At 37.3% G+C, this 13,414-nt stretch overlaps 1 protein-coding gene across 1 annotated transcript in view; it reads left to right on the forward strand.

The window, feature by feature from the left end:
* The window catches only part of shq1 (SHQ1, H/ACA ribonucleoprotein assembly factor), a 50,841-nt gene that overhangs the window by 12,890 nt on the left and 24,537 nt on the right, over window positions 1-13,414 (forward strand). The window contains exons 7-10 of the mRNA XM_077198102.1: window positions 156-256; window positions 4,420-4,577; window positions 6,602-6,655; window positions 13,198-13,321. Coding sequence (XP_077054217.1) covers window positions 156-256; window positions 4,420-4,577; window positions 6,602-6,655; window positions 13,198-13,321 — 437 coding nt within the window. The remainder of the gene's footprint in view (window positions 1-155; window positions 257-4,419; window positions 4,578-6,601; window positions 6,656-13,197; window positions 13,322-13,414) is intronic.

Here is a 13,414-nt window from a genome sequence, read left to right on the forward strand (position 1 = left end):
AAAATAAAAAATAGTACAATGACATGCATATTTAAAACATTTCATTCAACATCTCACGCACAACAGAACATCCACTCATCCAGAACTTTGTTTCTTGACCCAATTTGTTTTGGGAGTCAGTTTGATTGATTGACAGGTCTGTTTGTTTGTTGCAGGGTAAATTTGTATGAGGACGAGGAGGAGATCAGAAACCTGCTGAAGTTTAAACCGTGGTGGAGAGAACTGAGCCCCGACTCTTCAGCAAACTCTGACACCTGTGAGACCTTTACCTCCTCAGATTCTTCAGATGAAGTTATACTCTCTAAATGTATTTAACCATTCTACAATGTAGAATGTGGAATACAATGTAAACTGGAATATTTCCAGAAGTGCAGTTTCTAGTTTCTACCAGCAGGTGGCGCGCCTTTGCTGGAAACTGATCATTCATTTCGTAAGAGACAACTAGCGACAGCATCGTGTTCACACGTTGCTAGGAGGAGATTGGAAACTATTTTGACCGTTGTTTTAGAACTCATTCTTTTACTCTTTGTGTGATTAGTGTGTCTCGGGCTTTATGTGTGTTTTTGTCACCGTTTCATAACTGCTGAGTCATATTGATGAGGCTGTGTGTGAGTCACTGAGTTAGTTTAGTCAGCGAGGCACAAACTCTCAGCCCACTTGTGCCCACAAAGAAATGTGCTCTCTTTCCCATTTGTTCTCTCTCTCTTTTTTCTTATTCATCTTTCCTTATGTCCATATATCTATCTATCTATAGTTCTGTCTATGGTTCTATATGTCTATAGTTATATCTGTCTGTCTGTCTATCTGTCTATCCCTTTCTTTCCATCTTTTTCATCTTATCTACCTATCTGTTTTTTTATCTACCTATCATCTATCATTCATTCGTTAGTTCTATCTATTGTTCTATTATTCTGTCTATTGATCAGTATTTTCTGTCGTTCTATTAGTCATTCTATTATCTATCTATCTATCTATCTTTCTTTCTTATCTGCCTGTCTTTGTCTTTTTTGGCACAGCTGTTTTAATTTTTCAAACACTGAAATCTGGCACGTTTAAAGTTGCATGGATTATTGACGTGTGTGTGATAAAGCAGCACAGACATGGACAGCCGAGAAGTGAATGTGTCCCACACCAGCACGTTCATCACTAGAGCAGTGTGCTAATTCCTTAGTGCCCGTTTACAGTATGAGGAAATTACTCTGAGCTGCAAGCATATGTTGGTGTGGTGAGGTGTGGGGGAGGGGGGTTATACAGCTGGTCCTATCACAGAAGAAGATGATGAGGAGGAATTAAACATGGAGAGATGGAGATATTTCAAGATATGCTTTCCAAAGCTGTCTGTCTGCTGTCAATCAATCAAGTTATATTGTTACTTACTAGGTACTTAGATAGTTCTATACACCTTAGTTTTTCAGTGTTCTCATCAGTACGCTGGATGCATGGGGCAGATTAATTTGTAGGAATTGCTTGGACAGACCGTCTTGAACATCTTGACTGAAGTTGGCAAATCGTTGCCAAAATATCTTCTCCTCGCTTTTTTCTACGTTTTTTTTCCCGACTGGATGTGGCTCATTAAGCCATTAGAGTTAATTAGGCTTTTGTTAGGTATTAGGGTGAGCTTATTAGCTTATATCAGAAACAGGTTGGCTTTTTTCCTTTGTAATGGTTTGAGGTCATTGGTTAAATCTCACACAACCAGTCAAGAACATGTCTGGGTCATATTTCACCCTAAAAATCAAACAAACTGAATCAATTATATTTTGCTTAAAAATAATACAGAGTGTGTAGTATTGAACCGTAATATATTTTCATGACTATGCACATTCATTAACCAACTACAATGTAAATGTAAATCACACCATGCAGCGACCGCAGTCTGAGAGCCTGTATTTGGCCGTCACAGGTTACCAAAATTAGTGAACTGAAGAGTTTTCCTCCTACTTTAACCGCTTAAGTCACATGATCCATGACTAGTCAATACACAAGCGTCTTATTCAATGTGCCCTGTATCTTTGATCACAGTCACATGGCTAAATTTGGTCAGTCCAATCAAATTGCACCTTCTATGGATCATTTGCTTTTATATCTAAGAACTCTGCCATCTAACCACCATCATGTTACTCCAAAACTGGATGAAAACGTCAAATCTGTTGAACAATCTGACCTCTGGTCATGTTTAATTACTCCCAGCAGGACATGATATGTTACTGGAAGAAAGAAACTCAGACATGTTCTTGACAGACTATGTACTTTCTATGCAGTTCACAAATGTCATGGAATAGTAATAGACTTCACTCTTTCTCTGCCTCTTTATCTTAATGGTGAGAAACTTTCCTGCATAATGTTTCATTAACTGCCTGAGATTTTTAATTCAAGATATCTGGTTCTGATTTTTTTCCCTTGTGTCTAATTTCTCCCCTTATTTTGTGTGTGTGTGTGTGTGTGTGTGTGTGTGTGTGTGTGTGTGTGTGTGTGTGTGTGTGTGTGTGTGTGTGTGTGTGTGTGTGTGTGTGTGTGTATACATGTGGTGGTGTTCTTGCTTTCCCATGTGTATCGGGTAACTTCACACTCTAGGTCCCAATGGAGATAACAGCCTCACCGTATGTGTATGCATGTATGCACTTCATTATTCAGCTCCCCCATCTCACTCCAATAGCTGTTTGTGTTAGTGATCTGGGCACCTGTGTGGTGTCAGATGTTGTTTTTGCAGATTTTACCTCTTAAGTGAAGGATAAACCATAAAGACTTCAACAAAAGAAGACTGTTATTGCCTCGAAAAAACATATCCAGTATTTGTACATTAGAAATGTGTAAGTACACTAAAAAAAGAACATTTTGTCATTATTTACTCACTCTTAAACAGAAGCCTGTTTATGTTCTGTGTTACTGTGAAAAAGTGAGAATGTCCAGGTTGCTCCTTTTGATAAAACTAAAGTGGATGGTGACCAGAGATCATGTTATTTCCTTATATACTATATGTGTAAGTCTTTGAATTGCTTTGTGAGGAACAAGCCAATATTCATTGTTACATATGTTCAAATCTGGAACTTTCACAGTACATGAGAACTTCTTTGTTTGCATACAGCCGGAAATACAATGTCGTAGAAAAATGAGGTGGTGGTGGTGAAGAAACCGCACACCCAATTGTTTTTCAGATGTATTGTCAATAGGCCAGCTATGAAATGAGGAAAGATTTTGTCTTTGTGTGCACTAACATTCAGCGCATTACAATGATTTCTGAAGGATTATGGGACTGATGACTTGATGCTGAAAATTCAGCTTTGCCATCAGAGAAATGAATTAAATTTGAAAATATATTACCATTAAAATAGAAATTGGTTATTTTAATAATAATTTCTAGTAATATTCACTAATATTTCCAACCTGCGGTCACCTTTCACTTGTAATGTGTAGAAAAAGGCTGTGTGACCCTACAGGGTTGGAATCAGGGTGAGTAAATAATGATTTTTGGGGGGGGGGGGGTGAACTGTTCCTTTGATACATTTTTGCATAGAAGGAGTGGTTTTGAAATTGTTGTCTTACCATATTTTGTAAAGTGATAAAAGAGTTATGTTATACACAAAAAAAGAAGAAAAATAACCTGAATCTGTCAATGAGTAGTTGGGGACAGAATCAATTTAATGCAAGGCGAAGACAAGAGCTAGGGTGAGCTGAACTCCCTCCTCAGCTCCTGGTTTTGGTCTCACAGGAGTCAGTGTTTTCTGCCAGGTGGAGGCAGCTGTGTTAGAGGGTAAATCAGGTAGACTGAGAGAGAGAAAATGGGGGAGCTGTTCAGTCGTCATGTCGCTGGAATCCAGCAGATCCCAACAGAGCCAGAGCTTGACTTCTGCCAGATTTGGCTTAAAGTGTGTGTGTGTGTGTGTGTGTGTGTGTGTGTGTGTGTGTGTGTGTGTGTGTGTGTGTGTGTGTGTGTGTGTGTGTGTGTGTGTGTGTGTGTGTGTGTGTGTGTGTGTGTGGACATGCAAGTATGCACACGAGGGGCTCTATCAGGGGCAGCACTGAAGCCAAGGAAGGGATCACTTTCAGCTGCTACTAAAGTGCTGACTTGCTCTCTCTCTCTCTCTCTCGCTGCCCTGCCTTCGACTCCTTCCTCCCTGGTGCAGTATCAAGTCAGTTTAGGGCATCAATCAAGCTGTGTAACTTTGCTCTTCCCGTGCGGTAACTTTACTATGCTTTAAAAGCCTCGTCTCCGACTCTGATTTAAAAATAATTGCGGCGAACATGCTTTTCTTTCTTAAAGCTCTCCGCGGAGCAGAGGCATCCATCATTCACTGCTGGAGCCCTGCGTTTAAACTTGTTTTTCGGGAGAATTTGTCAGAGATTGACTTTGACTGTACTTTCCTGAGATAACTTGATAAACAACACTGAATGTCTCTCTTTTTCTCTCTTTGCTTTCAGCAATAACTTTCACAGAAGAGGAAAAGGAGCAGATGAGGAAATTCACAAACCGTTCGTACTTACTGGATAAGAAAGCACGCTTCCATGTCTGGCTGGGTTTGGTGGACATCATTCTGGCGTATGTCTATGATGTGTGCACTACAGAAGGAGAGCACAATGTAAGTGCACGCTTGAATGCCACAGATGACTCTCTCGGATAGTAAGTGGGTTTGGCGTGCAGGTCCTGGCATTTTCACATGCACTAAAGCTCCAGGAAGTTTATACATTCCTATAATGTTTTCCAGATAGTCTTTTTGGAGGCCACTGGTGCACATGGTAGTAATTGTAAAAATAGATATGAAAACTATCAAATTGGGGGTTATGTTTTGAAACACAGTTTCCGAAACTGAAGTAATAGAATTTTGCAAGGGCTTCGTTTTTTGAAGAGGTCTGTTGGATTGACTCCCAAGCTTTCAACATTAGTTAAATGTACAGTAGAAATCTGGGCTTCCATTCAATCATAATAGCTAGAGGACATATCAAACCTTCTTAAAACATTCTCTTGTCTAAAGTGATAAATTTAGCATTGGAGCTGTGTCTTTGTGGTTAGCGCTTGTGCTCAGTGAGCCGTGGTGCTCATTTGAGTGACGGGAGTTTGAATCCAGCAACATTTCCTCTCTTTTCCTTAATTCCTGTTCTTTCATCCCTGTTGACTTCATGAAAAGTGTCAAAATAAGGATGCGCAATATCAATATTCAGACCGATATCAATAAGCCACTAATTATAGTTATTTTATGGCTGATAACCGATATATGGCTGAAATTTGATACTATTTTGTGTACTCTCCCATTCAAACGTATTGGTTAATTGCTAGACATAGTTAAGGGACGGTCACACTGCACTTTTCTTTCCATTGACTTCCATTCATAGAAATGCAAATGCAGATGACAAGAAAACATAAGCTAATGTGAATATTGCTGTTGTCCAAAGTTCAAGTTTGGTGAACTCTGCCCTACAATTTCATATCACATGAAGACATGTGACTAATACAGTGCCTAGCATAAGTGTACACACCCATGCTAAAGTTGACTAAAAAGAGGAATAAAAAATTATCTTTTGGAAATGGATCTTAATGCTTTCATTTAAAAAATGAGGAAAAATCCAACCTTTAAGAACACCAATTGTCTTTGTGAATGAATAATGTATCATAAATAAATAAATGTTCTTCCTTAAAATAGAGGTTGCATAAGTCAGGACACCCCTGTGTTAAATTCCCATAGAGGCAGGCTTATATTTTTAAAGGCCAGTTATTCATGGATCCAGGATACTATGCATCCTGATAAAGTTCCTTTGGCCTTTGGAATTAAAATAGCCCCACATCATCACATACCCTTCACCATACCTAGAGCTTGGCATGGGGCACCTTCCATAAGATCCATAAGATCATCTCTCAATGCAAATCAAACCAGCTATTAGGCTAACTGAAATAAAACCATGCTAATCTCTAGGTATGGTGAAGGGAATGTGATGATGTGGGGCTATTTTAATTCCAAAGGCCAAGGGAACTTTATCAGGATGCATAATATCCTGGATCCATAAAATAACGGGCCTTTAAAAATAAAAATCTGCCTGCCTCTATGGGAATGTAACATAGGGGTGTCCTGACTTATGCAACCTGTATTTTAAGGAAGAACATTTATTTATTTACGATACATTATTCATTCACAAAGAAATTGGAGTCCTAAAGGTTGGATTTTTCCTCATATTTTAAATTAAGTCATTAAGATCAATTTCCAAAAGATGTTTTTTTATTCCTCTTCTTAGTCAACTTTAGCATGGGTGTGTTCACTTATGTATCCACTGTAGATGATCTGAGTGACCTCTTAGCTGAAATAAAATAATGCAAACTTTAAATCTGTAGAAATGCAGCATTGCAATAAAGTAGGATATATTGCATATTTTGCAATTTTTCATTTATTATATGCTGAATTACATTTTTTTTAAAAGAGCGTGGCATCATACTACGACTGTTGCAGTGTCTATATAAATTTTGGCATGCTTTAAGTCTAGTATGACAGCAGCTTTATGCTAACATTTGACCAGCTTTATAGTCTGCCGTGTATTCTCTCTGACATCAGTTCAGTTTTGTATAGAGTGTAGGATTGTTGATGGCAATATTGATCAATGCTGTTGTGATTTCCAGGTAGAGTCAGCCTGGACCATCAGGAAGCTCAGCGGTACTCTCAGCTGGCTGGAGGTATGCCATACATTTAGCAGCATAACAAAACACGACATGGCCTTGAAGGCGCGAACAAACAAATGAAAGAGCGAGTGACCGTTAACAAGAATTTAACTTGCAGGGTTCACATATGTGGAGATTCTGGCTTTGTTCAAAGCTGAGCTTTAGGACTGAACGTCTGCTCTGCCATTCTGCAAGTGATTAAATCTGATCTGTTTGTTCAAACAATGCTGTCAATATCCTGTGTATCTACTTCAGTTGCTATAGCAATATTGTAAGCATCAGCACAATGCCAAGATACTTTCTCATACTACAAGTGAGAGTAGCTGTCAGTGTAGAAAGAAAGGTCGAAAAGCATGGACATTTTGCCTCTGCTCATGTCCGTCATGCTAAACTCAAGGTGTATGAGAGAACATAAGCAACAGATTTTACACATTCATGAAGATACTGCTGACTTGTTCCTTCATTTCACTATTCCCTACACAGTTTTCACCATTCACTATACAGCATTATCATAAATTAAAAATCATTTTAGTAATTTAAATTATGATGGAATGGAATAAATTCTCAACATTAGGAGGAAATCAGTTCAAGTACTAAAATTACTAAAACGGAAGATTAAACAGAAATAAAAAAACAAATACTAAAAAAAAATCAGAAGCACATAACAAAATTATTGAAAATTTAACTAAAAAAGAAAAGAAAACTGAAAATATCAAAATCCAATTCAAAATATTCATAAATGCTATAATAGTAAATAAATAATACTAAAATAACAATGGTTTGTTATACGATGAATGATAAAGGGAGTGCTCATGGATGCAGCTCTAGACAGTATTGAATACTTTGTATGACGTTACTTGTGCTATTTTGGCTGTTTTTGAGTACTTTTATTTTTTTTAAATTTTGCAACATAAACAAATGTTTACCATATCAATGTTTGGTTTTTTTTTTTTTTTTCAGCAAAACATCACCTATATGATCAGACAATTAGTTTTTCACTTTGATGTACTGTATCAACATACTGGACCCAAAATCACACAAAAAACACAAAATCCGAATAGAAAAATTATAGCTTTTCTACTACAAAAAACACAAACATGCTCAATGAAGCATTTAAAAAGGTTTAAAATGTAAACACAAGTTGGAAAATTCAACATATACAGGCACAATTCAGATATAATCAAGCTATATACAAAAAAAATATGATTTACAAAAAAAAGCGGGTGTAGCCATAGGCTTTTTTTTTTTTTTTTAGCTCAGCCACTTTAAAAAAAATGTTGTGCACACAATTATACAGAGAGCTTTATTTAAGGCCTTACATTCCCAGTGTATGAGGGTTCACAAATAGTGCAAATACAACATAAAAAATGTAAAATTGAGATAAAATTAAACTATATGCAGCAAAAAGCAGGTGTGGGAATAGGCGTTTTTTCTTTTCTTTTTTGCTTAGAAACTCTACAAAACACTTCATGTACAATTACATAGATAGCTCAATTACAGGGCTTTCATTCCTTGAGTAAGGGGTTCCTCAATAGTGCAAAGATACCATACAAAAGGTAAATGAACACAAAATCGAACTATACATACAACTATTTACAACAAATATCAGGTGTTTTTTTTATTTTTTTTTTATCTGTGCCACTCCTCAAAACAGTTTATCTAAATCTACTCCTAACTACTCCTAAACTACCTAAACTATCTACACTACTCCTAAACTACTCTCAAAATCTACTCAAACTCTTCCAAAAACTAGCAATAATGTCTCTCTCTATATATAACGTATATATGTCTCTCTTTGTCAACTCCGTAAATCCTCTGCCTTTCAATTTCGCTTCTTTGCTCAGTTGGCTCCTCCTCCATTCCCTAAAATTTTCAGCCTGAAGAGCAGAGTCAGCAGATTCACACATTTTTCTCCGTTTTGTTTTATGAAAAAAACCGATGAAGTTATTCGAATAAATGCAACGCCTGTCGCATCACACCTGGCGTTCTTTTACGAACGCGTCAGTATTTTTTTATATAAATTTTAAATGATAATATCTCCGTTTTTCCTTGGTCTATCAACACAAAACAAAAAGTAAAATAGAATTTCAAGCCAGCACTTTCGACAGAAGTGGACGGCAGCGTTCAACGTGACTTTGTTTTTATGCTTCGACGTCTTAAACTGGTCATGTAACTTGATCACGCCGGCGTGATCGGCGACCCCGAAGAGTTAAGGCGAGACACGGCAGGCAAAAATATTGTTTTTTTTTTTTTCACTGGTCAATTTTTTTGTCTTCAATAACATGTCTTTTATATATAAACATTTATATGAAGTCATTCTCGAGTCATAAAGTTCAAGTCAAGTCTCAAGTCAAAGTCAAGTCATTTTCTTAATTTAGTCAAGCAAGTCTCAAGTCCTTAAATTGGCGACTCGAGTCCCCCATTTCTGATAATTACTATATAATACTAAACAAATCTGTAATTGTGGGATCCTAAAGTGGTTGTGAGTCCCTCAGGCAGATATATATTCACCTGTGTGATGGACTGTCGATGTGTTGTTTTGATGTGTTGTTTTGGATATTATGATCATTGATGGATGAAGCAGTAATGAGTTTTGGATGTTAAACAGTGTGATACATGGATTTTACTTGGACCTATACTATATTTTGTCTGTAATTCATGGCTTTCAATAGAAATTAGTGGAATTTTGCCATAAAAATCTTTAAAGGCAGTTTTCTCAAAATTAGTTTTTTCTCGGACTCCTAGTTACGATTTTCCACTTCTGTAGCACCTACATACACCAAACTTTACAGTCGTATCCCTAACTATATTGTGAAGGTTTGTCCAGAGGGATTTGTTGGTATATCATTCTTGGCCTGTTTTATATGGCATTTTATGCCTAAAAATAGGGCGGAAATCTATTTTGTAAGGCTATTGGCAGTATTTTCTGATTTACAGGGTAACAAAAGGAGATATTCATAATCCCCTCTGGTAATGTCTATTCATAATCCCCTCTGGTAATGTATTTTCATTGAATATATCAACAAAATGAACAAATCATTTTTGAACCTTGTTTTTTTCCAATGGTCAGATTCGTCACTTCAAAAAATATCCAAATTAGCACATATTTAATTAGATATAGCCCGATTAGCTTATTTAAACATAAAATTACAGAAAACTTGTAATACGTTTTTTTTCTCCTATTCATGTGAGTAATCAACTGTTAAAGTTTCATGGTGATATCTGTAATTTAAAATGTTTACCCTATTCACCTGTAGTGTCTCACCTTAACATGCAAATTTTACCTGAACAGAAGCATAAGATAAGGGTATGCAGCATTTCGGTTACATTACATAAGAGATTTGCCATCCTATGAACCACTGCTGAAATACATGCAGATTATACCACTGTCCACCTCTATGCTCAGCCATTTTTAAAGGCATGCTCTTAACACTTGTCCTACCCAGATGCAACACACCAAGTTTCCAGCACCAATTAATTGGTCTAAATGAGTAACGCAACAACAAAAACAACCAATCACACAACATCTGATGTGCATTCTGGGCTATAAGGTACTGCATAAATTGAAAAATAAATATTTTAAAGTAGAAAAACAATGATTGATCATTGGTGTCTCCTTCGAGTACTCGATTACTCCTGCTTATCCCTGATTTGCATAAACTTGTGTGTATAGTGAAATGTAGCAGACAGGCATTTACATTTTCATCATCAGCATAATCTATCCTGTGCCAAAGTGGACACCAAAGCGAGGGACAAATTTAACCTTAAACTGCTTGCGTGTGGTTAGCAGAGCTCTAAGCTTTGTGTATGTATGCGTATCCTGACTCCTGGGGCGGCAGCAGTCCCTAAATCCCCCACATTTCCACAGTGAGTGTGACAATGAGGACGAGTAACCCGACACCTCTCCAAGCTCAGCGCGCTGAGAGCCAGCACTCCGCTGCAATACTGATAATGGAAGGGTGGTAATGACATTCTCTAACTGCCTGCTCACACACACACAAAACAACACAAACCCTCTGCCCCCTCATTTCCTCTTTCACTCTTTCCTTTTTAGTGCTTGCAAGGCAGCTCTATATTGATCTTCCGCAAACATTCATGTTAGGGTTTTGTCCCAGACCTCTAACCTCTAAAGTATTAAACGGTGTTAATTTCGTTTCGCCAACTACATTTTTTTAGTGACAAAAATGACACGATAACTAAATAACCAGTTTTGAATGACAAAAATCTGTTGACATTTTCATCAACGGATAAAAACAAGACTAAAATGTTAGGGAGGGACGATTTGGAAACTGATGTCCTACGTGGTGGATGCACACATTTGAATTATAACGTGCTGATCTACACGCCGGGACCGGATGTCTCATTAAACGTTCAAAAATGTAAACGTGTGGGAGAAAGAAAAGAGCAGACATGGAATAATCTGTAAAAGCGTGACGACGCGAAGGAGAGCTTAATTCAGAGCGGTTTCGGGTGCGCTCACAGAAAGCCGCCTCGCAGACGTCAGTGCACGAGTAGTAGCCTACTCAACTGAGCTAAATTTCGCATCTTCCCACGCTTGAACAGACAAATGCACGCCAAAACTGACATTTTGGCATAATTTTGTGAGTATTCACTTGAACGCAGTTGGTTATGTTTTAAGTGACATCATCGGATTATGTACTGGATTCGTGCAGTCGGATTTAATCAAAAAATATCTTAATTCGTGTTTCGAAGATGAACAAAGGTCTTACTGGGTTGGAACAACATGAGGGTGAGTAAATACTGACAGAATTAAAGTGACAGCAGTCTAAACCTGCTGCTGTCCGTCATTAATGTTAATCAAATAACAAAAGAAAAATTCTTTTTTATGAAAGTTTTTTTATGAGAAGTGGTTTTAAGATAAAGACATGTTATATGTTACAGAGCAGTTAAATCTGTGTCTGTATTGCATGTTGAAACCTTAATATCTTGTATATTAGTTGATGCATTACAATTGAAAAACTATTTAGTTGACTATATCGACTGTAGATTTAGTTGAATAAAATCTTATATTTTGTCAACCATAACTAGACTAAAACTAAAACAATTCAGATGACTAAAATATGATTTAAACTAAATCAAAATTTCCTGTCAAAATTAACACTCGTGTTAAACTTCTGCAATTTATTCTGCCTGAATGTCTTCAAGTACAGACTCTTTAAACTTTGATTTGTAGATCATTTCAGCCTTATGTTTGCTATGTGTTTTTATTTTTATTGTCTATATGACCTATATAAGCCATTTGAAATCATATGAAAGGTTTGTGTGAGGAACAGACCATTCTGTCCATGTTATACACTGAACACTCTTGACATAGTTCTCCTTGAGAGTTCATGAAAAGCAGACAATTTTGAGACTTTTCTTTGGTTGATCTGGTTCACAAAACCAGGTTGAATTATCTGTTGACAAGTTGGATATATCTGGCTCTTTCGTTCTTTTCACTAGTTTCATTTTGGTCAATGTAATAAAGTTGATGGCAATTCTGTCTTGAATTTTTTTATATATAAATATTAGTAAAATTGTTTATCATTATATTCATTAATGATTTTTTTAGCGCGCTGGCATTTATTTGTATTTATTTATTTATTTATTTTCTTTTTCTTTTCAGTGAATTGTTTCATCCAGTTCACAAAATCATGCTGAATGATTCATTCGGTTCTCTTGTATGAAATGGGATGAGTAAAGGATGACAGAACATCATTCAAAAATTTTGTAAAACAAAATTTGCTAACTTGTGATTGGTCTTTTCATTCATGCATCTATTAAACCATTTAAAGCAACCTACTGCTACAAACACAGTGTTGCATTATGTGACGATTCTTATGCACAGCTAGTAGAACTCAAGACACTGCCTCTGAGGCATTTCATTTACACAAAACAATGGCCTGAAACTGAAGCGTCCTAAAACTTCAGTGCTATTCTTCAGCTATCTTGCACTCACTGGTATTTCCTTCAGGAAATGCTAATGTAGTTTCTCAACACCCTATCATTGTCTCCTCCTCTCTTTCTCTCTCAATCTCCTTCATTTCTCTTCCTCTCCACCCTGTGTTTTGCCTAACCACTGTGAAGCCAGTGCTCCTTGAGACACCCCACCCCCCCAGTTACACCAATGTTTAATAGCCTGGGGGAGTGCATGAGCTATGATGACATGCTAGAATGGCTCTGGGTGCATTCTTAACAAGCTGCTGAGAGAATAGCGGAGGGGAGGTAGAGTGGGAGGCTTGAAAACGCAAAGAGAAAAGAGAGAGAATAAAGACATGTTTTTTCCCCCCAAAGCACGTGTCTGTTGATGCTTAGACTACGGAGAACTCTGAGGCAAGCGATTAAACACTGTCTACAATTAAGAACGCTGCTTGCCAAGGTGTTTAAAAGTTGACCTACTATTTACCCTGCTAATAAAACGAGAAGTCGTTGGGAATAATTAGAGCAATTTGCTGTAATTACCAGTGGAGTTAAGAAATGATTGATGTAATATGCCTAGACAGATCTGGAGCAATTTACAGACCACACTTGTGTGTGTGTGTGTGTGTGTGTTACAGACGTATCACTCGGTACAAGATGTGCTGGTGTCTTTCGGCAGGAGGACTTTGTGCTACCCGCTCTATCGGCATTTCTCCCTGATCACAAGAGCTGTGAAAGACGTCGCTTGCATTTTTCAGTCTGGTGAGTCCTGCCCTCTTTTTTTATTTCCCAGTTAAAAACAGAACCCTTAGCCATTTCCAAGCCACCAAAAGATCGGGTTGAGGGTCAAGACTA

This window comes from Siphateles boraxobius, unplaced genomic scaffold (genome assembly GCF_051911475.1).
Source record: "Siphateles boraxobius isolate OS27281-9 unplaced genomic scaffold, OSU_SipBor_1 41, whole genome shotgun sequence".
Taxonomy (NCBI): Eukaryota; Metazoa; Chordata; class Actinopteri; order Cypriniformes; family Leuciscidae; genus Siphateles; species Siphateles boraxobius.